Source organism: Lonchura striata, chromosome 1A (assembly GCF_050655825.1).
Source record: "Lonchura striata isolate lonStrDom1 chromosome 1A, ASM5065582v1, whole genome shotgun sequence".
Classification (NCBI taxonomy): domain Eukaryota; kingdom Metazoa; phylum Chordata; class Aves; order Passeriformes; family Estrildidae; genus Lonchura; species Lonchura striata.
This window is the reverse complement of record NC_140741.1, coordinates 34,076,973-34,104,942: the sequence shown is the minus strand read 5'-3', so window position 1 is coordinate 34,104,942 and position 27,970 is coordinate 34,076,973. Positions and strand designations below refer to the sequence as shown.

The 27,970-nt window shown below is 35.0% G+C and overlaps 1 protein-coding gene across 5 annotated transcripts in view; it reads right to left on the bottom strand.

Annotated features, from left to right (window-relative positions):
* Positions 1–37: 37 nt before the first annotated feature.
* The window catches only part of GRM8 (glutamate metabotropic receptor 8), a 316,002-nt gene continuing 288,069 nt past the window's right edge, over positions 38–27,970 (bottom strand). For 4 of the 5 annotated variants that reach the window (XM_021555217.4, XM_021555218.4, XM_021555220.4 and 1 more), the window contains 2 exons: positions 10,772–11,018; positions 38–5,854 (listed from right to left, as the gene is read on the bottom strand). In XM_021555217.4, coding sequence (XP_021410892.1) covers positions 5,805–5,854; positions 10,772–11,018 — 297 coding nt within the window. In that variant the 3' untranslated portion in view covers positions 38–5,804. Of the gene's footprint in view, positions 5,855–10,722; positions 11,019–27,970 lie in introns of all 5 variants that reach the window. The other variant, XM_021555222.4, reaches the window with a different exon arrangement.

Here is a 27,970-nt window from a genome sequence, read left to right as displayed (position 1 = left end):
ATATTGATAGATAAATAGAAGTATTGAGAGATTCATCTCTGATTTACTATTTTAATTATTTAATTTTTACTCCTCTTGTAACATGCAAGTTCTCAAAAATTTGGCAGTTCAATATATCTTATGCATCTCCAGCATTCATTTTCACTGTTCGCTCTGTTTTTTTTTTAATATATATTTTATTAAAATTCCATGCAAAAAAATACCATTCTAATCAAATTGATAAGGTTTTCTAAGAAAACAGCCACTGAGGAAGACTTACAGCTGCAGCCTATGAAATTGTCTTTAGATATGGATGGTTATTCTGTTCCTCAAAAGAAAGAAATTGGTTGTCTGGAGTTCTGTTACTTTCTTTAAGCAGTTTTCACCTTCTTGTTCCTTATATTGCTCCTTTTCATGACATTTATCTACTCTATTGATATGGGTTTTTTTCATGATACCAAAGCGAATACTTGGAAAAATAGCTCTAAATGGAGTAAGACAAAACTACTAGAAGTTGTATTGAAGAAAGATCATGTCCAATCATAAACCAAACCATGTCTTTTGAAAAGTTCATCAAACTTTCAAGGAATATTAGGAAAAATAAAACTTGTAAGTTAAATAAATATAGTTTATTTTATTAAAGGTCATACTTGTTTGATATTGATGTGATAGTGATCACAAACACAGTAAAGACACTGCTGCCAACTTGGGAAGTACAGTAGGCTTCCAGAAACAGAGCAAATGCTTTATCAGGTAAACAGGAAGCAAAAAAAGGCTTTCAAACTAGTACCGTATATATCACTTTTTATTGACATCAATCTTGCAGAAAAATTTTTCAGAATAATGTTTAACTTTGGCTTGTCACTCAAAGAACATCAAAGACACCTGTGCATGAAGCAGGATGTGATACCAGCCATGCAATTTATGTTTTCCTTCCTCTGAGATGAGGATGAAGTTAGTGCACTTGCAGTGTTGTTCAATATATTGGTGACCTGGAAATTTAAAATTAAGTAAAAAAAAAAAAAAAAACAGTTTTACAGAGAAATTTTCCCTTTATTTTGGAAAATGTCATCCAGTTCCTTCTCAGACTAGGTTATGATGGGCCAGGGAATTGTCTGAGTTTTTCTGAAATCCTGGCACTGAATTAGTCATTGATAAAAGAGAATGAGCTAATTCATTGGTGGAAAGAGAGGTGTTGTCTTATTTGTGATGTTGCAACCTTTGATCACAGCTTACACCTTGTGAAAAAAATGTTAACATACTTGCATTTGCAGGTCTTTGCAGAAATTGTGCCTATTCCTTGGACACCATCATAATATTTACTTGAATTTTAAAGAAAAATGGGTCTATTTTGTTATTTGCTTCCATTGATTATTTTGTCATGTTTTCTCACTGCACCTCTGCAGAGGATGTAAGATGAACACCCACTCTGGGGATGGAGTGTGCCCTTTACAGGGTTCTGTGTCTGGAGCTGGTACAATCCTTCAACATTTTCCAGTATTTTGTGCTGCTTATGGAAGGGTTTTTTGCTGTGACTGCTCTTTTTCTTTCATTCATGTCCATATTCCTCTGTATGTTATATTACTCCACTTCTACCAGGAGACAAGGTATTTGTTTAATACAAACAGGAGCTTGGTTTGTCAATAAGGATACTGGGCATCTTACTGTATTTACAGCATTGTTTCAGCTTCTAGGACAATGCTGTTTTCTCTTCCCTGCTGCTGTACCACTTAAAATATTAAGTTCCTGGCAGTTATTGACCTGCTGTCACATTTTAATGTCAAATGAGAAAAAGTATTGCTCTCCATTATTTTAGTGTTTCAATGTGACAGAGGAATTTACAGTTATCAAAATATATGAAATGTGCAAAGACTTCTACAGTAACCTTCTAAGACAACCTGAAAATGTTCATAAGATTCTGCTGAAACAAGTTTCCTGATAAAGCTTTTAATATACTCATTAGTAAGTTTTCCAATTTCCTTTAAGTTATTATAACCAAAGCGTTTACAGATTAATTTGTCTTTCACGTCAGCCAGTTTATTTTCATTGCACAGATGCAACAGATTATTTCCACCAAATATTTTTCCATTCTCATGATCTTACTAATAATTTAAGCCAAGAAAGAAGCTAAATTTTAAGCTAAGCAGGACACAATATGATTTCTATACTATTCAGAAGTATAGGATGCAGTTCACAGAAAAGATCTGCTCCTTCTTCTATTTGCTGTAACCCATTAATAACAATAATTTACTTTCCCAGGAAGCAGATAAAGGATTAGTGATACACATTCCTTGCTCTCCTATTAGCTACTGAAATTTCAGAAGAAAGTCTGAAGGAAATTACTTCTTGTTGAGAAAAAGACCTTTTCACACTCAGACTGCAAGAGGTAACAATCCACAGCAAATGAAACACGCATATAAAATGGTGTTTTCTGGATGCAATTGCAGTATCACAAGTACTAAAGGTGCCATTAGATTAGATACTATCAAAACTGGGAAAAGTAATGTTTCCTTCTTCTGACATTGAATTTTGCTCTTCAAAATTCAACCAGAATATGTAATTTTCTAATTATGCCACTTAAGTTAATTGAAAGTGTAATAAGCTATCATTTTATTTAATGGCTGATGCAAAGGGGAAATATACTGGATCATTTATGCACATTTTCAAAACAAAGCCTACTGCTCCCTACACCGTTTTATGTCTTCTGCCTTCATATTCTGCCTTGAAGTAGATGTATAAATGAATAAGTTATCTTCCGATAAAATAGATTTACAAACTGTATCTCTTAGTAATGCTTTGCTTTATTTGTTTCCTTGTTTAGTACTAAAAATTATCTATTAATTGGAAGAGAGGTAATGTTATTAGTTAAAAACCCTTTTGTGGAAATTGTTATTTGGGCATTTCTGGAAAAGGAGAATTTAGATGCCGTGGCTCATTACTCTTTCTATAGAAAAGTTAAAGTATTGCCTGTTAGCTCTGTTTGATTCCTGGTTCATTGACCTGATACATAGAGTCATTCAGATCTCATTGTATCTATCTTGCAGTCACAAAACAACATTAAGGACTTGTTTCTGCTGTCAGTAAAAATAAGTTGTGTGCCCTGATGGAGTTGCTTCAGCATAACCACACACAAGTTATCAGTAATAGTAATTGAATAGTCTGATTCTATGTGAGCAGAAATAAATCCTAATTTTGTAGAATAAAGACATTTTTTAATTTTAGATGGAAAAAATTACTGTACCTAGGCAAAAGTTTAGTTATTAAACTTCAAGATCTCAGCTACTGCATGACTGTGAAATCTGAGTGGACTATTCTGTGCATTTTCATGAACTGCATATAACCACCCTATTGAAAGGAAAGCCTGTAGACCAGTGCTGTTCTGTAATTCCTACTCTGTTCTCATTTATCTGATTAGTTACATTGATGCCAGTGGGATTTACAGCCTTAATATACTCCATGTTTCAGAGAGAATTACACAGAAATGCACATATTAATCTACATTCCATTTTTAACCTGCTATTCAACCAAAAGAAAATGTTTATTGATCCTGGCAAATCTGTTTACAATAACATTTTCTTCAGACTACTGAGAAACTGGAAAATATTTATATATCATATACTAATCATTATGTACATGTAATATATGTTTATGTGTATATGAAATGTGCTTTAAATGCAATTCCCATGTACTGCTTTTTCAGATGCATAGGGTTATGCTTAAGTTAATAGGTATCGATATTCCAAAGTATCTGAAACTTTCTTTCGTTGTGTATTGAAAATGAAACTTTTCAAAGGCTTCTTGAAAAGCAACTCTGTCAAAATATTGCTTTTCAGATAAAACAGATTTTCTTTCTCTTTTAGGAAATCCATCCTAGGCATGAAAATCTGTCTTGTTAAAAATTGATCTAATCAATGTATTTCCACAAGAAAACTTCAAGTTTATGAGCTATTGGCTAACAAAGTAGAACTAAAACAGTTTACTCTTTTTTTTTGCAGGTTTCATTGCATTACCTGCATCATCTATATGCTTTAAAGAAAGCATATGTTAGTTTGTAGTTTTGGCTTTTATGTGCTTGTAGCATAGTCATTAGAGGAAATTTCACACAAAATATCTTTCATACCAAGCACACAATACCATATATACCAAAGCAATCACGAGACAATACTTCAGACATGCAATTTCTGGGAAACACTAAGTATGTTTTATCAAATCTTTGAAAATGAACACTCACTAGCATACAGTTGACAGCTGCACTGAAGTTTAAATGCTGTCACTGTAATAGAAAGAGATGCAGTTTCAGATACTTCAACTTTCATTCATGTAATTTAGGACCCACTGCAGCTCCCTTAAGATATATTATAAAAATACATCTGCTGCGAGGATAAAATCACAAGGAGCCATCCAGGCTAAGTCAGGAGACATAACATTTAATAATCAGCTGCATGTGAGGACCCATTGACTTGATGAATGGCAAGTACTGGATGGAGTGAAAAAGTCTTACAGAACATCCATCACAGGAATAGTAACAAATGGGACAGTCCCTATCTGTATTTTTTTAATTATTCGGAGGGGTTCATTAACATGATAAATATAAATGTGATTTTCTCTTTCTCTTTGCATAGTTGTTTCAAACCTCACACAATGATGGGCATTAGATATGAAGGAGATTAGATTGTAGATTGGCATTTATTTCTTTGATTTGTGTTTATAAGGCAATAGTACATATATTCACTAGGCTACTGCTTTCCAAATTCTCCATTGATTTCTCTTCTGTTATTTCAAAGTCACCTTTATTGAGATATGCATCTGCTACATTCTCCTGTCAGAGACAGGATACTAGGCTGAATAGACTTTCAGCTTAATCCAGTCTAGCTGTCATAAAGTCTTACAAACTTTAAGTTCCAGAAATGAAAAGAATCAAAATTATTAGTGGAGACTCAAAAATATAATACAATCATACAAAATAATTACTATCAGGACTCCTTTACTTTACAAACATATAAAATGAATTTACTTTGAGGGTAAGAAGAGGGAAAAATCCTTCCATTAGAAAATATAGTCACAAAGCTTTGAACAAATAAATTCACACACTGCAGAGTACACACACACACGCATGCAGGCAGGCATGCACGTATGTACACACACAGGTGCACACATACATGCATACATACACACATGCTTAGAGTTTACACTGCATTCTTCTGATGCCATGATTTTTATTTTATTTGTACACCCACCTTTACTGCACATTCTAAACAAACAATAGACAACAGTGTAAGGACTTTTTCCCTTAAAACTGCAACAAAACAAGTCTCAACATTTGCAAAACATTCCTTTATTATTAGAAATAAATTATTTTGTATAAAAATTAGCATGCATTGACCATTGCATTTTTTTAGCATAACCCAGGACTTAATTCAGTCAGCCGTCACAAGAAACAAACTCATCTTCTTTTACGAGTTGAACAATGTAGGACAGGAAAGGAAATTGTCACAATCACAAAAAAGTACTTACAAATATAACATCAGACATGATTTATTTCAACAGCATTTTTTTTTTTCACAAGCTAACATTTGTTTTCCTTTTGTGATTTGCTTCCTTTTGTGAGTGAACAGTTCAGAAGCTTGACACTATGTTATAAAACTGGACTTTTCCTTCCCCTGTCTCTTTTTGCCTTTTGCTTTTGTTTGATCCTTTTTCTTTAGGAGACTGACTATTGATTTGAATGTAGACTACTGATATTTTCAAGACTGAATTCTGGTGGTGGTAAAGTCTATGTTTGCAAGATCCAGTCCTGCAGATCTTCCAGTGCATTTCATCCCTGCTCAGTTTGCCTGATTGCTGTAACTGACATAAGTTGTCTTGGTAGAGGAGGCTGTAAATCAAAAGAAAAAGAAACAAACCAAAAACAAAAACAAAAACAAAAAAATTCAGGATTTTAAGAATCAAGAGAGGAGGGAAAAAACATATTTAGCATTTGAACTCAGACAATGTCCTACTATATTTCCAAGCAATATGGTCCATGTTCATGGAATAAAGAATATTTAAGGATGTATATAAGCAGTGTATAAACTGGATCCCAATTTCTGTGTTCATGACCACTTATTTTGTTTATGACTTGGGAAAGCAGAGGTAAAATGGTGAGTGGTTTCAGCATACCCACAACAGCATTTCAACACCTGGTATTATTTTGTCTGAATTCTACATAATTTTTTTTTTACTTTAGAGACTGGATTTTTCTTTCTCTTCTACTGTTTGAAGACAACATGGCAGTTAGTGGTGGTTTGTCCATCCAAAATGAGACTTATGCTCCTTGAAAGGAACATAGCCTAACCCTTTCCAAATTAGAGAAACTGAGCAGATAGTCCCTACAGAACATATTAGCTGGAGAAAATTATGGTCTCCTTATGTTGATGGTCAGCTAATCATGTCTTCTTTTGGTCAAAGCTGATACTCCTTGTTCAGAACGAGGCAATATGTTGAGAGAATTGAACAGCTCTACTATTGCTGAAAAACCAAACAACTAGGAATCTTTTAAGAAAGTTTGTTTCAGGTTCTAGCCCTTACATCCTTGCTATTAAGAAATATAAAAAATATGCTATAAAAATATGACTCAAGTCGTATCACTCAAGGTTAATGTAATGGTTGGAGGAGAAAAGTGGTTACATCAGGTCTCATACTTAGGTGTATAATTTTAAATCAGTTGGGTACATGGAAAATCAGACTGATGGGGGACTGAGTCTCTTATTTCTCTATAATAAAGTCTATGTTACACTGCATAAAGAGGAATTCGACTTTCTAAATGTTTCATATTCTGTCTGCTACAGACATGTTCTACTTATGATAGTGAATATTGCAGCTGGAAAGATGAAAATAACAGGATGGCAAAAAAGTTTCCTTGTCTATAGATTCAAATATTCTATTTCCATACATTTCTTCAATTTCTTTCTCTTTTCTATATAGGGTCTGGTGAGAACAGCTGAGATAGATAGGAAAAGCATTCTTCAGCCTAACTGCTAAATTCAGCCCAACAATCTGATGGTTTGTGAAGAACAGAATACAGAAACTGAGAAATGACAGTTCCTCTCTTATGCATCCTAGATTTAACTAAATAAAGGATCACCAAATTGATACAAATTAATAGTGGTTAGTATGACTAAGTTTATTTCTTGATTTTTGTCTCATTTTCTTAGATTTTCTGAGCAATTTGAATTAGTGCATTTGCTATTTTTTAAGACACAACAGAGCCAGACTATTTAATTCACATATTACTATAATCCTTTTACCTAAGAATATATATATAACCATGAATAATAAAATGAAAGCTGCAAAATGGAATCTTTCTTCCTTTCACTTGCACAGGTAGTTCCAGTACTTTGTGTCTAGAAAAAGCTAGTTCATGAAAGGACTGCTTATGGTACACAAAGCAAGTCTTTCTTATACTTGATCACAATATTCTAGCACCAACATGAAATAGCTTTATTTGCATGTATTGGGACACTTGAAGCAAGTCTAGCCTAATTTGCATCTTTCAGATCTTTCAAATGGGATGTACTGATCCCGTCTGAACTCTCCCATGCTCCCACAGCTGGATTTCTGAGAGGATTCTATTTTTTCTTTTGGCCTGCTGAGCTCCTACTCAAAATAATGCAGGACTGATGAAATGGCATCAGGATCTTCAAGCATAGAAGGATTTTTTTCCCAGCTAATAAATAACAGATAAATGCTCATCTGCAAACCCTGCACACTTGGGAACAAAAGGATAGAAAGATGAGAGCTTGTTTTAACCCTTTCCCTGACAGTAAGGTCAAATACATGATCAAGTTAAGTTAGATTACCACATTATCCTGTATGAGCTGAATTGAGTTCTGTGATAACTTTACATGTGCATGTTTTTAGCCCAAAGCAATGTAATATAATCAGATTTATCACAATTCAGTAAGCTGAATTATGTGAGGACATTTGCAAGAATACAATACAAAATTCAAAAATAGCAGTTTCCACACCTCAGCTGATATAATTAAATTGCTGTAACTTTTGTAGTTTTGATAGAATTAATCTAGAGTTCATCAAGAAACAAAAATTATTCAGTTGAGTTCTGAGTGCTGTTACTTTAGAAAATTATAATGCAGGTATTTAATGTAGACAGTAGTTTGAAATAAATTAAAACTAATCTCATCTCCAAAGAGTGTTTGTGGTTTTTTACTTTATAAATATTGCATTTGTCTTTTTAGTTTGTTGGAATAAGTGTAGAGGTAATGTTTGGGGACCTGAAAGCTTCAGCAGCTGTCTGCTCTTTCAGACTGTTAGCATTTCACAATAATAACATGAACCACATTTGACAAACCAGAAAAAGTAACAGACTTGGCTCAAAATATTTCTGAGAATAAACACTCCTTTACAGCACCAGTTACTACTTTGCTGTTGGAATGAAACAAAAAATAAAAACAATAAAATAAAAGAGCAATGTAGATTATGATCTGACCTATATTCATTTAATGTACTTGTCATTGCCTTCTGTAACCACACCTGGATTTTTTTTTTATCCTGTTTCCCAGAAACAATTTGTTTTTCACTGAATATGGACCTATTGCCCCAAATAAACCCATGAACATATTCATGTGGAAGACAACATAGAATAACATGGGTTACATGGAACAGGACAAACTAGATAGAGCAGAGTTGTCTCTGGATGGGAAGCAAAAGGGCTCATGTGACTATCTCATCCTGTTTCTAACCTAGTTATGAGAACTGCATCATCATTTCTAGTGTTTGTGCTTGGTAATGGGGGGAAACAACCACTGCCCACTTCTGGTATGCTAGAAGTAGACTGGTATTTTGCAATCAGTTTCATATGCTATCACTGAAAAGAAAGATCCATCTCACATAGAGTCAGTGCAAGAAGAAATTTTGTGGTGTCAAGAAGTTTTTACAAGTAACACAGTGAAAAGGACCTATGCTGCATTGTGCACTTAAAATTCACAGGAACTTTTAATGTCTTTGACAATAAAGCCTTTGTTTCAGGGAGGCCTAGAACTCAATTACATAGGGAGAGCTTTCTGGAATGCAAATGACTTGACTGAATTTTTGCCTATGAAACATTACGATGGATGAGAACCTGGTCAGGATATACTCCTAGTGAGCTCAGAATTATATAGAAGTGTTACTGTTGAAGTCATGTTTAGAACACGTAAATAAGCATTACCCTGTGCTCTTGGACTATCTATCTTGGACTAACAGTAGCATCTGTTTCTATGAATTATGCATAAACTTAGTTTAAGGAATACCAGTCACAGCATTTCTTAATTAGGTACAGTAGATAAACATCAGATACCCAAGACTTTCTTAATAACACTCTTTCTCACCCTACTGTGAAAACCCTGCTTTATCCTCTCCTTGGAAGTTTATGATTTTGTACACTCAGCAAAATCCATGTCTGTTTTCCTTCTTCTCCTTCTAAGTTTTCCTAAGAATTGTAAAATTACTGAGTCCTTCATATTCCTATTCTATGCCTTTCTTCTCTTGTTGTCTTTTGTTACGTCTCAATCTGAAGCTGCATAACCCCATAGCTCACCTTAGCAGTTTTACACATTTTGAAGGGTCATGAGTTTTTCCAGTGAAACAGTTTGTACTCAGTATCCTCCATGCATCAGCAAGCATGGTATAGTACAGTATCATAGAGTTCTGGCCTATTTTTTATATAGTCTTCAATCTGGCAAACTCTGATAGATTTCAGTAGGGGGGTTAAATTTTCAGAAAAAAGTACAATATTTTAATGCAAACTTGGTCCTCCTTGTCTCAATGTCCTTAACCAAAACAGTACTTTTTTAACACTAATATCATCCAAAAGCAATAAAAATAAAAATTAAACCATGTTGTTTGCAGTAAAATGACTGAAAAGCTTAGCTGTCACAGCTGCTGACCATCTAATGTGACATCTAACTTCTCAGAAAATATTCTCCATTTCTAAGCACTGGGCATAAGGTTAATGTCTTTGCTCATAGTTGATCATTATTATTATTATGAAGTCCAGTTTATAAAATGATATGTCATGTGCTGGAATGGGAGCTGTAACCCCTGTTTTCTCCTATACCAGAGCAACTTAGAGATGTAGCAAGATTCAAGAACTTTACTGACATGGGAAAGAATTTTTTTCCCATTAAAAACATATGATATATCAGAACATGTAATGATTAAGCTTCACACAAATTATCATGGTTTTGTACCAAGATGAGTGAGACCAGAAGAAAAGCCTGGATGGGAAGCATTATGCTGGGAAGCGTTACTCATGAGTTGTGATAAATGAACAATCCAACAAATATTAAGGTAGAAAGGTAAAAAGCATTATTTGCGTTTCCATACCTGACTGCAAAATAAAAACAATGCTAGCTGTTTTCATTATCATTTTTTTTTCAACAGCCTTTGACTTTTGAATATACAATGATGACCATAAATACACCTCATGAACTGTCAGGACATACCACTGGCACAGCAATGTACAACACATCAAAATAGCACTAGCTAAAACAAACAATTTTTAAAAGATGTGGCGTTTCAAAATCTGCTTGTGCTTTTTTGTCTTTTTCTACTAGCCTCCTGTGAAAATCAATTTCTTTGAAACAGCTTTAGACATTCCTGCATTCAGCAGTACATGAATTCTGACACATCTCTGGATTCATGCAGAACAAACAACAGAAATAATTAAGTTTATTATTAAAAGAAAGTGCATTCTTGTGAACGTACATCTATTAAGATGTGCTGCCACTCTTGACCAAGTCTACAGATGACTTACTGTTGGTTTCAAGACTTTCACACAGTTCAGTCTTGACTTCACCATTTGGTCTGTCATTTCCTTTCTGTGTCAGTTTGCTTTGCATTGTAGCAGCTGTCACCACAGCCTTGAAGCTCCTCTTCCGTTTTTGAACATTCTGCTCTGGATGAAAAATGATAATATAAACCTTGGGCATGTAGAGCATGCCCAGAGACACAGAAGCACTTAAACTCATGGAGATAGTAAGTGTTGTTGTCTGGATGTACATCTGGGGAAGAAAAGAAACAACATAAAAATTAATGTTATATTGATTTAATATAAGCAGGAAAACAAAGCAGCTATCTTAAGAGTACAAGGTGGAAAGGAACATCAAAAGGACCCTTGGCTTCAGTTGTTTTTAATTATAGCAGAGTATGACTGTTTCCTGCTGGCTTCATAATCTTAAGAGTAGGTGGTAGAAACAACATAATATTCATGAAACCTCATTCTCATAAAAGTAACAAATATGCTGCAGCAAACACATTTTTAGAAAAAAAACACTATGTGTGGATAAGAAAACAGGAATGACAATAGAGTTAGCCCTGTGTAATCTATTTTAACAGACAGAAGCCTCTACACCAATATGCCACATGGTGATTCAACAGTGTGTGCAGCACGGCTCAACTGACAGCAGCATAATGCAGAATCTAACAGAATCTTTTATATAGTCTGTGAGTTTCAAGATAGAAAAAAAAAAATTAGTTTTCCATAGTGGTGTTTGAATATTCCTGAGGGTGTTGGGAGGTTGATTTTTTGTTTGTTTGTTTGTTTTCCATCCTGCTTTTGAATTCTAATCACAATGCTCTGTTGACGCACAATAAAGTTATTAATATGTCATGGTCCTAACAAAGAAATCAGAAAATTGAGGAACCATGAAATTATCTCACAGAAGACCTCAGTTCCCTATAGATAGAAAGCAAAAATATGGCACTTCAGAGTGAATCTGTCTATTTTTTGTTATCACCTACAAAAAGAAGGTAATTCTGGTATTATATAGTACCATAAAAGAAAATACCAATGACCACTCCATAAGAACAGCAGACAGAAATTTGTTTGATGAAGTATTCAGCTAGTATATCATCAATACTAATTGTAGTTCTGTTCAACAGTTATTTTGTCTTAGGAAACTATTTTTTATTAGCCATATTATGAGAAAAAATATTTTACAGTTCTGTGTTAAGTAGGAAATCTCTCAGTAATCCTTGTTATATTGAAAAAGATACTGAAGTAAAAAATGATTAGTGCCTTTGCAGATGATTCCGTGACATTGTTGTCAGGCATGATTTTAACCACTGGCCAACACTACCACATTAACCTGAAGATAAAATGGCAAGTCTGTCTGCAATGTCAGCTTCAGATCATCATTTTTTATGAAGTGCCCTTGGGTGACTTGGCCCTTGGCAGAAAAGGAGAGCTATAATAAACTGTCGTGCACTATTATAGCCAAACATTTTTAATGTCTTTCAGCCTACAAAGTTTTTCCATTAGATACTCTCTCCTTAGAGATCACCAATAAACTGTGCCCTCTCACTTAAAGCAATCTTAGGTAAGAAAAAAACATGGATTCTGAACGACCTTATTAACTGTATAATTGTTCAGAAATGCAAATACTATGCCAAATACTACCAAAAAAAGAAGCATAACCCAATCTAGTCTTCAAGAAAACACTAACAATTTTCCAGACTTCTGTAGACCTCTGTACAGATGCATGTCCACATGCAGAAAGAACCAATGCAGGTCTGTCTCTCCCTAAACCAAACTGACTGATCTCCAAACAAACTAGTACAGCAGTAGCTTTTAGGGTTAAGCATTTAATTAAGTGACATCCAAATGCAGAAGTATTTTGGTTCCTAAACATGAATATGTTTCCTGTTGGGATTTTCAAAACTGAAATTATTGTAAGCAATACATTTTAAAAACTGTATTGTGTATGAAAGTTCCATTAAACATAAAAATTCTTTTTGAAGCCTTACTATTTTTTTAAAATCCAAGTCATGGCAGTTAAGTGCTACCTAAGCCTCACCCATGCAATTCTGTACCAATACCTAGCATTTAAATATATTTTGGGTTTTTTATTTCTTATCAAGTACTCATGTTCTAAGACTTATCTTTCTCTCATGGTTCAGTGTAAGAGTGACATGATAAAAAGGAAAAAAGCTCCAAATGTTATAGGATAAAATACATGCATTACTTTATTAGTAGCATTAACAAATCTATACATTATAGTAGATCTCAATGATCTTTCTAGCAATAAGAGGTGCCACAGTGCCAGCATCTTACTAAAGAGGTTTCTCTAAGTGTGTCAATGTCAGCTTGAAGGTCTACATTCAACTAAGCAACATAAGTGAAACAACTCTGAATCTCATCATACACTGAAAAATTAAGATCCTATGGGTTTCAGGGAAGGTATTTTTCATTACATATATCATTACATCTCATCTTTTTTCTGTGGGCTAACTGCTGACCAGCACAACAGCCTATTTTAGAAAATCCAAATCACAGTAATTTCATATTGCCGATTACACTTCATATGCAATGGGGTTTATTTCTAATGATTTCTGTGTTTTTGAACCAGCCACTATAGTTATTGAAATATCAACACTGGGAACACTGTGAACTGGGAGTTTTCTGACAGGACAATTTTCAAAGAGTGATTATTGTCTTTAAAGAGCTTCATACTCAGGGATCCCGTTTTTCATGGATCTCCTTAAAACTTATTCTTTAATACACCAAGTGAGAAAGAAGAGTTTTGAGACACTTAGACTAATACAATTGCATTCTCAGCTGGAGGCTGAGATGTCCATGACATTCTGAGTCTAATTCCTTTTTCTACTGTAATCATAGAATAGTTTGGGTCAGAAGTGTATTTTAAAGGACCTCTAGTTCAGCCCCCTGCAGTGAGCAGGGATATCTTCAACTAGATCAGCTTGCTCAGAGCACCTGACCTTGAATGTTTCCAGGCATGGAGCATTTACCACCTCTCTGGCTAAACTGTTCCAGTGCTTCACCTCCTTCATCATAGAAAAAAATTCCTAGTACTAGTCTGAATCAACCTTTCTATTTTAAAACCACTACCCCTTGTCCTATCTCAACAAACCCTACTACTTTTGTGATAATTTGAAGGCTGAGAATCTGTTTATAGGACGGGAATATTTCTTGCATTTAATCCTTCCTTTCTTGAGAATCACCATTCTTGCAGCCCAATGAAGCCCAAGTCTAGCAAACAGGATATCATACAAACTTGGTTTGACTTTTGTCTGACTCTTACCTTCTTTTATTCCCGACAAGAGGACAATGATGTTTTATGGCTGTGCATTCTGGGTACTTTTATTATTCTTGGAACATAACTACCTCTAACTTTTACAGAGCTAGAAGCTCTAAAAATAAGGAGCAACAAAGTAGTTCAGTTTAATAAGATATGAGGTCTGAATAATTTTTCATGTGTCTCACAGTGGTAGCTCACTCGAAGTTACAGGACAATAAAGGTCCCTTTTTACAATGGTTCATAGTTACACAGAAATGAATTTCAGCACTCCTCACACCAAAATCCCTTCTGAACTACAAAATTTTTTGTATGATAATGCCTTTCACAAATGTAACAAAAACTGCTATATCTATCCTCCTTGTTCTTGACAGTCAGAGGATATGTCAGAAAACTAAAATCACAGTAGTGCAAGGAAAAACACCCTTTAAACTATGGGAAATACTTGAGGCTTAAATACCTTCTTGTCTCTATCCTCCACCTCAACTCCACCCCAGAACTGATACAATACTTTTTATGTACAATTTTAACCTCCACAAGTGACAAAGGATTCATCAGAACAGACAGTCTCTTGTGAAAAAGATTCAGATCCCTGCTCAGACACGTGATCCCACAAGTGACCCAGACCCTTTCCTCATCAGAGGGTTCCTACAAGCTTGGTAGTATAGCCTTCAGATTATCCTAACTTAGCAGCTAAAATAGACAATGGCCATTGATTCTAGGACTATGTGTGTCTTTCTACTTTGAAACCTAAAATGTTCCACAGGAAACATTGGGCCAATGAAACATGCTATTTTTAGTAAAACACAGATACTCTAATGAGTTCTCCAGTTTAAAAGTACTTGAAACTGATATGCCTCCTTGGAAAGCTGAAAAAATCTCTATGCATCAAAGCAAGTGTGCACACTGAATTGTCCAAGTGCAGGTAGCTGAATGACTGCCTCTCAGCTAGGCTTCACCGATTGGAAATAAAATATCCCTCAAGTCCCCAGTAGTGTCCCATCAGTTTGGTGCTTGCTTAGGCAAAGTTGAACTCGAAGCAACTACTTTCACTAAAGGAAAAAAAGTAGTAAGGTCACAACCTTGTCCAGACTGCTCCTTTGTTTTGAGTCCTCCCCTATATTTACACATAGATAATATTCAGAGTCTCTCCAGAATTGTTGATTTTCTCATGGTATTTATTTTTCTCTTCTACTCAGGTTTAATAAGTCAAATAGAGAACAGACTGTTCCCTAATCTGGTTTTAATAGTATATCCTGGAAAGGCATATGGCTAGTGTGATGTCTTGAGTAAATTTAATCTGTTTTCCACTTTGGCACAACATCTCTTAACTCCTGGAAGTTGTAACACAGATGAAAAAAAGTCCAGCAGTGAAGTGCTAAATCACTGATGGAAGTCTTGGTACATCTCAAACTATGACAGTGCCTAGCATAGACTCAATTCAGCTCCTTGCAGTCCAAAGAGAAGTGGATGTTTGAAAGGACACAGCTAGTCTAATGACTCTCATTGACTAATTCTATACAATTTGCCCTTTAGAAACCTCTTTCTCCACAGGATAGATCCACAGCCTTGGTATCAAACACTGGAGTTTGAACCATCCTGCTGAGACAGATAAACATAGGCACACTTGAACATGTCCCACATTGCTAGTAATAGAGCAGAAGATTGAATTATGATTTAATTTTTCCTTTATCCTTGTTATCAAATTCTATAGGTGAATCTTCTCAGCTGCTTTAGCCAGTTTCATATTATAAGTACAGAACTACAACAAGCTTTGTTTCCCAATAGGTTTTTTTAATCTCATTCCCTCCTTCCACTCTTCCCTTCATTCTCAGCTGCTAGATACCAGATCATTTCTATCCAGGAGATAAATGATACATCATAAAATGAAGATACAGATCATCTATCTACAGGCATCCCTCATATTGGGAAAGACAGCAAAATGGGCCTTCTTTCTTTGTGGTGGAGACAGCATGAGTCTTTTTATTTCCAGGAAAACACTGAAAGTATTCATAGCCATCTTCCCTGTGCTGCAGAATATAGAAGCCTTAGAAAAAAGACAGTCCTTTTCTTCTTTTAAAGTAATGCACATGTCATACACTACAATTACTTTCTTGTGTGTTGCTGCTTGCTGAAGAGTTGACTGGCTGACAAAAATTATGTTTCACAGTCCTGTTCACAAATTAGAAAGCAATGCCATTCAATGGATTCCACACCAAAAAGCAACAAGCCTGGATACAGACAAACATATATGAAATACATTTGAAACCTGGAGAATGTAAACAGGAGGTAACAATGCTGACAAAGTGCCAAAAGCTAACCAAAGGATTCATGCTTCTCTGCAGAACCCCATAAGCTTACACCTACAGGTTTTATTACTTCCACTGCAAAACATACATTTCTGTCTTGACCCGTGGGAAGAAAATTTTTGAAGGAAAATATAACAGGTACGAGTCAGTCATTTTTTGGCTCATATAACAAGATTTTCCAGATATAAGATAAACTTCACTGAATGAGTCTTTTTCCAACATTTGTTCAGTTAGAAAACATAGGAAGCGACAGTACTTATGTATCTTTTAGCCTTTTGAAAACACTCCTTACCAAACTAGCAATTAAAATGAGCCTTAAATAAGAAAAGTGAAAGCCTTCTCACAAAATGAAAGTACAATATTCATAAGATGATTATCTCAAGGAGTAGATGTAGGCTATGATTCTTCATACAGCAGAAGAAAACAAATCCTGAAAAAACATATAATCTTTACTTTTATTTTTAAATTTCTGCTGCTTTCAGAAAGTTATGAGAAAGGAAAGCACTAACAACTGATTTCAAATTAAATGTGCACCACATTCAAAAAATATGAACTTCCATTAAAACTTGCACCTGACAGGAGTTATAAAAGCCTGGAGGAGTCTTGGTGGAACATGTATATACCTGCATTTCAGAAATTGAATTATGGTAACTATTTCACTTCAGATTTTCCACTTAAGTCCAATTTTGACCTTACTTGCAATATTTGTAAGGGGAAGGAGAGGGGAGAGGGAGGGGAGGGTGGGTCCAAGGAGATTTTTTTGTGGCTTTTCAATCTCTAAAGAGGGAGTGAGGTGGGTGTAAGAGAGACAGAGACATTTTACCGAGGCTGGTAGGGACAGTGTTAGGGAAAGTGTCTTGTCCTGAAAGTAGGCAGATTTAGACTGAACATAAGGAAAAATTTTTTTGCCATGAGGGTGAAACACTGGCACAAGTTTGCCCAGAGCAGTTGTAATTGTCCCATCCCTGGAAGTGTTCAAGACCAGGCTGGATGGGGCCTGGATCAACATGGCCCAATGAAATGTGCCTCTGCCCATGGCAGAGGGGTTGGAACTAAATGATCTTTTAAATGTGCCTTCCAATCGAAACTTTTCTGTAATTCTATGATTGATAACAACATGGTACTTTTTTAACATGGCAGACAATAATGTCCATTATAATTTATATTGGCAAATGTAATATCTTAGCATAACATTCTAGACAACCAGATTTTCTGATTTAATTTTTTATTTTTTCTTCTTTTTCCTTTGCTTGTTTCAATATGCCAGTTTCAGATGTTTTAGCTCCTCCAAAACCGCTAATTTCAAAAAGCTTTCTGTTGATGTGTAACACCTGTAGACATTTTTACAGATAATATTACAGAACACTGGCATCAGAAATTTTGCTGGTTTTTGGCAAAAGTTGGAGAAGACTATACAAACAAGTGTTGCATTATCAAACATTCTGCTTATTGGAAATAAGCAACATTTTTGAAGGGAAAGAAATGTTCAGCTTTATTTCATCAGCAACATTTATTACAATGTCATATTAAACTAGTAATAGACTAAAATATGATTCTTCACTGTGATCCATCCTCAGGATATATATGTCATAGGAAATCCTAAGTACTGCCTTACAGACTTTCAAAGTAATTTAAAATATCAGTATGTAAATTGATTTTTATTTCTTCTCCTAAATTCTCATAATACAACTCATTTTTCTTCTCATATATTACACTGCAATATAGCTTGCTTATACCACACCACACAACTTATTGCAGTATTATGGTTTTTAAAGTCCATGTAAGCCATACCTTTCATCAACCTTACTGCAAATAGTGTCACAGTTTTCAGTAACTGACCAAAGACTAATGTCTATTATATCTGTTGTAATGTGTATGTCATTACTGATATTCAGGAATATCCAAAAGATCAAACAGAAATTTAGTACTGATGTTTTGTAAAGCCAAGTTAAAAGAGCTTCCAGATACAAGTAAAAAAAAAAAAAAAAAAAAAAAAAAAAAAAAAAAGTAAAAAAGTAAAAACATGATGTGCTTCATAGAAAAACTGAGAAATAAAATTAATTAAAGGAGTTCTTATTTATACATTAATTGAATCTTCAACCTAATGTACAAATAGGATTTTATGGTATATTTTGTTACACTTAAGACCTTCTTTTTGAAAAAATGCTAAACAAAGAATTTGTTTATCTAATTAAAATCTTAACAGCCCACTGAAAACTATAACAAATCTTATTATTAATCCAGTTACAATTATGCTAGCTTTGCTCTTCATATTATTTAATTATTACAGGAAAATGTCATTAATAATATATACACATAAACTTTTGATTATCAATCCCTTTTCTCCAGCGATACACACCTGGTCCCTGATCCTCTGGTTCTGAGAGATTTAGCCCTCCGTAAGACAAATAGAAAGAAGGGGAAATTATGTATCCCATGCCCATGATGTTGATGTCTGGTATTCCTTCTCTCTTAGTCTTGGATCCAGCTGAGGTTGTATTCACATATTTTCTAATACTGTGTCCTAACTTTCTCCTTTTTAAAATGAGTTCTCCTCTAAACTAAGTCTATCTGCACCCACTACCTGCTTATTGACTGCAATTAAGTCCCAGTTAGTTTGTTACCGAGTGGTTTTGCAGGTTTGTTGGATCGTTACCGTGTCCAACATTCAGAGACCTCAGCTGGAACAAGTCGAGCAGCACTCTCCTCACTGCTGGACAAGTGTTACCTCAGCCATCACAAGCTCTGGATATTAAAAATTACATTTCAAAAGTCCACATTGACACAGCAATATAAAGTCTGCAGTCTTTTTCTAGTAACAGCACACCCCCCATACATATTTATTGAGCAAGAGCTGGGTGCACTGCAAAACCTTATTTCCAACTTTATTTGATAAAAAATACTCCTTTATTATAAGATTTACAAAGAACCTTCAAATTACTTTCATATTACTTTTAAATAAATCAAAATTAAAATTTCCTTTTGTCAAATACATTCTAACTTGAAAAACCTATGTAAATAAGATGCAGCAGAATTTAGAGAATAATTTTATTTTTGAAATTTTATCACTTCTACAAAAAATTTATATCATAGAAGAGGTTAATTATTAATTAGGTCTTCAGGTATCTGCTTGGAATGCAGATTGAACTTATCCTAAAGCTAAAAAACTAACAAATGTGGCAGCTAGACTATTTAAAATAAATTAAAATAGATTCAAACATTTTCAATTATAATCCCTTTGAAAACATGGAAGCTGCACCAGTATTAAAATAACAAGTAAATGTTTTGTATAATACAAAGGCCATTGATGTTGACTGACACATTCTTATAACCAGGATATATCACTGAGTAGAAATTTTTTCTTGTCGTGGTTTGAAATACATAGAGTATTACAATTCTGACTTTTTTAAAATTCTCCATGCTTACTGAAGATCTATTACCTATAAGCATAGAAAAAGGTTAACCCTAAGTGCTGGTTTATTACGCTATTAACTGCATTTAGTTTCTTTTTTTCCTGAGGTCTCTTAAATATGCATAATACCTGAGATAAAGAGATAACTGTGTCTAGAAATACTGTAAAACAGCCTCTAACTCTGTAATAATTAACTTGCTACCAGATTTTGTTTTAAAATATGCTTGCTTATTTAGCACACATAGCTAAAGTGTCAGAGTTTAAGTACCTGATAGAGACAAATATTAAGTGAACTACACTTGCTCAGAAGATAATTTTATTTTGCATCTTCAAGCAGGGCATAATTAAGTTACTCTGTCATACAAAAATATGGAGGCTTAAATAAGTAACAGCTGGTTACCCCAATGGCTGTACAACTAAAGGGCAGCCTTTGGCAGGAAAAGCTGTGCAAGCACAATCAATACATTATGCTAATGGGAACAATGTAATGAGCAAGGAAGCAGCTAAAATGGAATGACAAAAAGAAAAACAAACAATCAAACATGTCCCTGCAGCCCTTAGCAAGTATTTCAATTGCAATTTGTGAATAGAAATCTTACAACAGTTGTACTCAAGTACTACTAGTCTTATCTAGAAATGTTTTCTGTACTCATTCCTTATGTCAGAATAAATTTAATGGAAGCCAGATGAATCCACTGATGGCTGTTTCCTTGGCTTCAATGAATTTACACCTTATTGCTCCAAGCAATGAATTGATTAAAACTTAAAAACTAATAAAAATATTTTTTCATTAATTTTCTCTCTGATATATTAGCAAAATTAAACTAACTAAATGGCAGTATAAATTGGACTTAAAAATTTGCATATTATAAAACTATTTCCCCTCTGTTGCTACTAATCTCTAAAGGTCTCACTTGAGTGTTTACTCGCCTTGGTGTCATTCTGATTTATTTTGTTCTGTAATTGATTGTGACATTACTCCAGTACAGATCTTCTGTTAGATTTATTCACTGCAGAAGACCCTTGTGAATTCCCTAACACACTCTGGAGCAGGAAAAAACACCCTCTAACCAGAACTGGATTTTAGAAGAAGGTTCTTAGATTCAGTGCAGAGGGTAGGAATGTTGCATGCTAAACACAATACATTCTGTGCTACAACTAACCCACAGCCCATTCAAAGTCCACTGTAAAAGACTTTCAAAATAACTGTTTTGCATGCTAAACATGCTTTGTTCTGTGCTACTCTGATATGTTTAAATTTCTTCTTTGTCTACCTGGTGGATTTTTGAGGCAGAGCAGGATTCTGCTGACTCCCACAGAAATGTGCAATATTATCTTACAGGACCATATATATCTGTGGTATCTCAGAAGAGAATCTCAGAAGAGCAACAAAGTAGAGCAGTGATGACATATATACCTTCCCCTCCCTACTCCTCTGCCTTGCCCATGCAAACTATCCTTCTACCTTTCACCTTCTTTTTGCTATTTATATGTTCGGGATAAATTGAATATAGGGTTTTTTTGGGTAAGTTTGTTGGGTTTTTTTTTTGTATTTTGTTTTTGGGTTTTGGTTTTTTTTTTTGGTGGGGGGGGTTGGTAATTTTTTTGTTTGGGCTTTTTTTCAGCTTTGTTTTTGGTTTTTGTTTTATTTTGTTTTGTTTTATTAAACTGCAACCTTCTCTGGTGAGGTTTCAAATAGTTTATCCCAGATAATAAAAGACTGAATACAGGGTAGTCCTTCTACAATCCTTATATGTTATTATTATTTATATATTTGAACCCTCAGCAGGTACACTCTCAGTTACCTATTACAATGGGTAATACTACATAATAGGTACAATAGGTAATTAAAATATGTAATGCTGCATACTAGATTCAGCATTGGAATATCTTTGATGTCAGCATCCAACATTTGCTTTTCCTCTGTCATTCCTACCTGTCAAGAATATTAACCCTGAAATAAAAACCCTAACTTTTCAACCTTTCTGGGAGCAATGCCAGAAGATAGAAACTTATGTCTATAAGGTATGCAGCAATAAATGTATATAAATTGCACTCCAGAACCAACAACAAGATGGGCTTGTGACTGATTCAGAGCTCACTCTAGTATGCCTCACTCTAGTATGCCTATGGCTGTAGTATACTCAGGGGAAATATGGGTGACACAAACATTTGTGTTACTCTCACAAATGCAGTTAATAATTCAAGGTGAATCTGGCACACCGGGATGTTCAGACACCCATCTATTCTTGCTATGGTAACACTGTACAGAGAAGCCAGTGAGTCTCCCTTCAGAAATCTGAAATACTTCCTGTACAATCACTGTTATCACCTGCCACAAGTAGGAGAGGTTTGTTGTCAGCCTAAAAAGATGTTGTCTACAAGGGTAGAACAGACCTAGATTTAAGCAGAATGTGAAGTATAGCTACGAAGAGATTTCAGTTTCCTGAAATCAGTTTTCAGCTGTTAAAATTTGAACTCTAAACATGGGAATATGTTGGCCTGAGCCATGAGAAGTTGGTGTGAAATAATCTCTTAGCTTTTTAACATCTGCAATACTCTGATCTACTGTGTTATATGATGATGTCAGCACTACTGCTGGGAGGGAGATGGCTCATCCCTTGTGTGAGACTTCTGCTAAAGAAGCTTTGTACCAAATCAAGACCTTGAGTTGAAAATCCATAAAACCTTACAAGAATCCAAATCAGTTTAACTAAATAATTTGATTGCGTTCTTCCCCAAAAGACTGTTTCATTTATAAGTATAGTTAAGCTCAGGCTGGAAGGGTCCTTGGGTCTCTAGTCCAACATTCACCTCAAAGCAGAGTTAGCTGTGCAGTCAGACCTGGTGTCTCAGGTCTTTATCCAGTCAAGTCTCTCAAATCCCCAAGGATGAAGAGAGACTGCATAGCCTCTCTCGGCAACCTCTTGAACTTCACTGCCTTTAGAGGGAAAAATATTTTTGCTTTTAGCCAGATTAAATTGCTTTTGTTTCAATTTATATCCATGGTTTCCTGCTCTCCTATCACCCCCATTTGTGAAGGGTCTGGCTCCATTGTCTCAGTGACCAAAATATAGACACAAGGGGCTGCTGCTCATTCTGTCCAAAGCTGTCTCTGCTCCAGGCTGAACAAGCCCAGCTTCATCAGTCTCTACTCACAGAGCAAGGGTTCAGCCACCAACAATCATGATGGTCCTTGTGCTGAATCTATTGTTCCAGTCTATTTCTATGTTTCTTAGGAGGTGCTGGAAGGTCAGTATTTTAGATTTCTTCTAATAAGGATCATGTAGAGAGAGGTAATCCTTGCCCCCAGTTTGCCTATCTGCTTCTGTTAACAGACCCCAGGAGGCTGATGGCCTTGTTTGTGACCATGGGTCTGTTAACTCATGTTTAGTTTGATGTCTGTGCAGCTTTCTTGGCCTTTTCTACAGAATTTCTACCCAGTCAGTCAGCTTTCACCCTGTACCATTGCAAGGTCTCTACCTTTCCATGTGCCAAATTTTGCATCATGCCTTGTTAATTTTATATGATTTCCTGTTGGTTCATTCCTCAATCCAGTCTAGATGTCTTTGTATGACAACCATTTTAATTTGCAAATCAGCAATTATACCCCAGTTTGTTACCATCTACTATTTGGCCATTGGTAAAGATCTTAAACAGGTCCCAGAACAAGCCTCCTGTGGCCTTCAAATAGAGCATGACATAGATCCATGATCCTCTGATCCCTGTTATCCAAACTGACTCCTACCTGTCTGATGCACACTCACCAAGACTATAACACCCTAAAATTAGGTACCAAAATATTGCAGGACACAGTGTCAAAAGTCTTGCTAAAATCAAGGTAAATGACATTCCCAGCTTTCCCCTCATCCACAAACACCTATGTCCCATTGAAGAAGGCAATCAGGTCGGTTAGGTATGTTGACTGTTTCCAGTAAATTTCTTCCCCTTCATGAGACCAGAAATCTGTTCTGAGATAATTTGTTCAATGGTTTTTCTGGGACCAAAGTGCGACAAATTGATTTGCTTATATAGCTATATGTTTTTAGCTTTGAAAAGTGTTCTTAAAATTAAGTACTACCTAGTTACTTATCTGAAAATGGGAGAAAAAAATTTCATCACAAATTGGATAATAGTAGTAGTTATAATTAGGTGTTGCTTCACAAGTCCTGTAGTAGTAGTAGTAGTAGTAGTAGTAATTAAGACACGTTGCTGAATTATCTGAAATAAAAAAGGAGTGGTGTTATGGAACAATCTAATGACTTTATTAATACTTTTCTTTCTTTGTCTCTGTGGTATATGCTTGACATTTTGACCTTTCTTCTGTCTTCTTGAACAAATAAAGAAGACTGAGTTAAGGAGCATATTTTAATTTGCTTTAATTGTATTCAATTTGCTAATTATGGATATTTAAGTAACCTAAATAATAATTATCTCAATAATTGTTATTATAAGTTAGTATTCAAAGTAAGATAATGAAATATGGTGAAACCTGTGTAAAGTACATGGGATTCAGATTGGTTCAATTAATTATCTTTATTTTTATTGTATATCTTAAATGAATACTTTACATAAATTAAGGGTTTCAAGTCCTTAAAGAATTTTATAAATGTTACTTATTAATATGAAGTCTTTTGTTCAACACTACATACCCATCACTCAAAGGCAACTCAGAATTCAGCAGATTTTATGTTTTAAGATGTTGCCAGTCTTTTAAATAGAAAATCCCTTTGGTTTATATTCCTATGTATTCAGGTTGTTGTTGCCCAGCTGCTATAATGATTAAATAGGACATTCAATCTCTGGAGGAAAACCAACTCAATTAAGTGAAAGAACTAAAAGGAAGTTTTCCTTCCTTAAAATAAATTCTAAAAGGAATTTTTTTGGTTTTTTCCACTCTTAAACAATAATTAATATCTGCCATTGTATAACAAAATTACAAAGAGCAATCGCATGCCAAATAGAACATGACCATGCAATTGCCAGTCACTAGATAGTGATTTTCTGTCATTAAAGAAAAAAAAAGAACCATGACTAGATTTGTCAGTTATGGTTCCAATGCATCTAAATACAGAGATCAACACTCTTTTTTCTTTTAAACTAATGAGACAACCAATTTGCTCTGCTTTCAGTGAACCTGATTCAATGGGCTGAAATACAGCCTGCTGCCTGCAAAATGGTGGCCAGACAAAAAAGCCAACCTTCTGGTTCCCTTAACTGCTTTCTTGGACTATTCTGACTTAAATACTTTATCTTGCCAGATCATCCATTTTTCCATGCAAAATTTAATGCTTGTTTAAGCTAAAAAGCCTCCACCACTAGCCAGTCATCTGGGGCTGCACTGTCAAATCTCCTCAATGCGTACCAAAAAGAGATACTCTCCTGCCAGCACAGTTACATCACCTCACTGAATGACAGATGCAAAACTAACATTCGCTCTCCTCTTTTGGCCTAACCACACACTGGGATTTTGCCAGTGTAACTATATTAGTCATGTTCAGTATGTGAGTGTGGGTCGGTTAACTTTATTTTCGGCTCTCCAGATATGTCTGCAATTCTTTCCAGATATGGCCTAAGAATACTATTATTAATTATCAAAATGGTAGCTAACAACAACTTCCATCTATAAGGCATTTAACTTACTAAAATGTTCTGGAAGATTAAAAAAGTATGCTTAAAAACCACAGACTTCTGTTTGATGTGGTCAAAAACAAATAGCTCACTGGAAATGTTTCTTCTAGCTATTTGATGAGAAATGCCATGGTCTTTATCTGAAGATTTTCCTATATTGGACTATTCATAACTTTTTTTTTTTTCTGCAGTGGAGGAGCAATATCCTATAATATCTTGTCAGGTGTAGCTTACACCACAGCTTGTTTGTCTCTTCTTTAGCTGTCAGTTTGGGAACTCCACTTCTATATAAAAGTTGGCTGACCATTTTTTTTTTTTTAATCTGTGGTAGAAATAAGATAAGTAGGGCTGGTCATATGTAAACTCTAAATATTTTTGATATATAACTGCATATACTTTACATACTTTATTCTATCTGGCAGAACCTCACCAATCTGTATGTTAGTCTCACTGATTTTATTGTATTTCCTTCAATCATTAATATAAATCTGGAGAACCAACTAGTTGTTGCTGTTATTTTATCAATGTTTAGTAAATCCAGTCTGTATTTCAGGCATCAACAATATTAATTTTCCAAATGGAATGGAGTTGTTTTTTCATGCTTTGGAAATCACCATGAATAGCAAACAAACAATAAACATGGTGAAGTAAGACGTATGTAGTAGTTATTTTATTCATTATTTAGCTTTATAACTGTATAAATAATCTGGCCTGGAGTAGGATCAGTCCAGTCAAATTTAGCACACCATTATTTTTATGCAGTAGTAGTTTGTGTAAATTGTGGTTTTGACAGATTATTATAGTACTAGGCAATATTTTGCATAGAAGTAACAGATGACCCATGACAACTTTAACAAAAATATATTTTTGCTGGTGTTACATAGATAACAAGCCCATCACATTCTATCTATTGAGCTTCACTAGGAGGTAAAATAATATATAGTTCACGATAACATATCTATGAAAAGGAAAGCCCTGTTATTTACCAGCTACTCAAATCATCTAACAGCTACAAGTGATCCTCACCACTGTCTCCCTTGTGAGCCTTTTAGAATGAACCCTCAGCTCAGGACACTTTTTTTCCCTGTGTCCTACCTTGCAATCTCCTCTGCTTTTATCTCGGAAGGCATTTTTAGATTGTTATTATCTGATGGGTTGCCTGCATCACTGACATAGTATCCTGCCTTCACTGCCTTCCCTGACTGGATGGACTAATTTTTGCCAACAGGAGTGCTGAATGAAATCATTATTAATGCCCTGAGACTGAAAAGAGAAGGTGAAGGCTAAGAGTACTTTAGAATGGAGGATATAATAAGAGACAGGAAATATGGAACACTTAGAAGATTAAAAATAATTTCGTCTCCTTCTCCACAGCCTCTTCCCCCACTCCTGCAACAACTCTTTTTTTGCTTCTTTTGGGCTGCAAATAGGAACTCTAGAGTTTACATTAGCTGTGTTCCTATCTTCAAAAGGCAAAAAAGAGAGTGAAATCTAAATCAGTATAATGTTTAGCAAATTTTACAAACCCTTTCTCTCATTATTTTCTTACCAATAAGTTGCTATTTCTGCCACCATTCTCACCCTTCCTTTGCAAGTGTTGTTCACCCTAATCACTGGCACCCCTGGCTTTTATTCCTTGGATATTTCCAAGGCATGTTGAAAGCAGAATCAAAAGTGTCCATGGGGCATTTACCCTGAAGTGATGAGCTCTTGCACCATATTATTGAGGAAAGAGGTGGTATGCAATTTTTCTCTTCACAAGCAATTTTTCTATTGTTTGTACATACAGAAACCTTATTTGATGATGTGTTGCAGATATCTTGCATCTATCCACTTTTTTATCCATATTACTCATAATTTTCATCCATTCATATGAAAATACAAAATCTACAAAGAAGAAGGAATGCTAAAGACGGGTTGAGAGCCCATTTAGTCTCCATGTATATACAAGCAAAACAGCAGTTTTTGTAGTTGTAACTGAAATCTAAGAAAATTGGGAGAATTCTTACTGAATCACAAGTCAAATTGTATAAACAGAACCATAAATATATTATTCCACTGTTTACTCAGCTCTAAACCTGACACTTAACAAGAAATGTTTAGCCACATGAGACAGGAAATTGAATCTTCTCACTTATCCACATTCACGCTCTGTCTCTTGCATTTGATTTGTGCCAGATTAACAGAAGAGAGTGAGGGATAAGGCTAAATTGTCCTCCCTGTGCAGAGGGGAATGCAGAAATCTCCCAACAGCAAGTGGCTTTCCTCACCATATGTGCTTCTTCATCTTGGCCCAACAGGGCAGGAAAATGAATTTGAGGATTTTTAACACAACACATTATGTAAGTTTTAGCTGCAGTACTTTGCTCCAGTTTTGCTTTCAGTGCCTTATTAACACGCATTTCACAGAGAGTGGCTAAGCTCAGAAATTGGAAAAGATTTAACAGTGTGGCAAGATCTGTGGAATTCAAATCATTTTGTTACATGAGGGTGAAATTCAGGTTAGTACTTTACATATAATTGTGATGTAGCTCAGTAAGCAGGGCTTTGTTTTGGTAGACATGCAG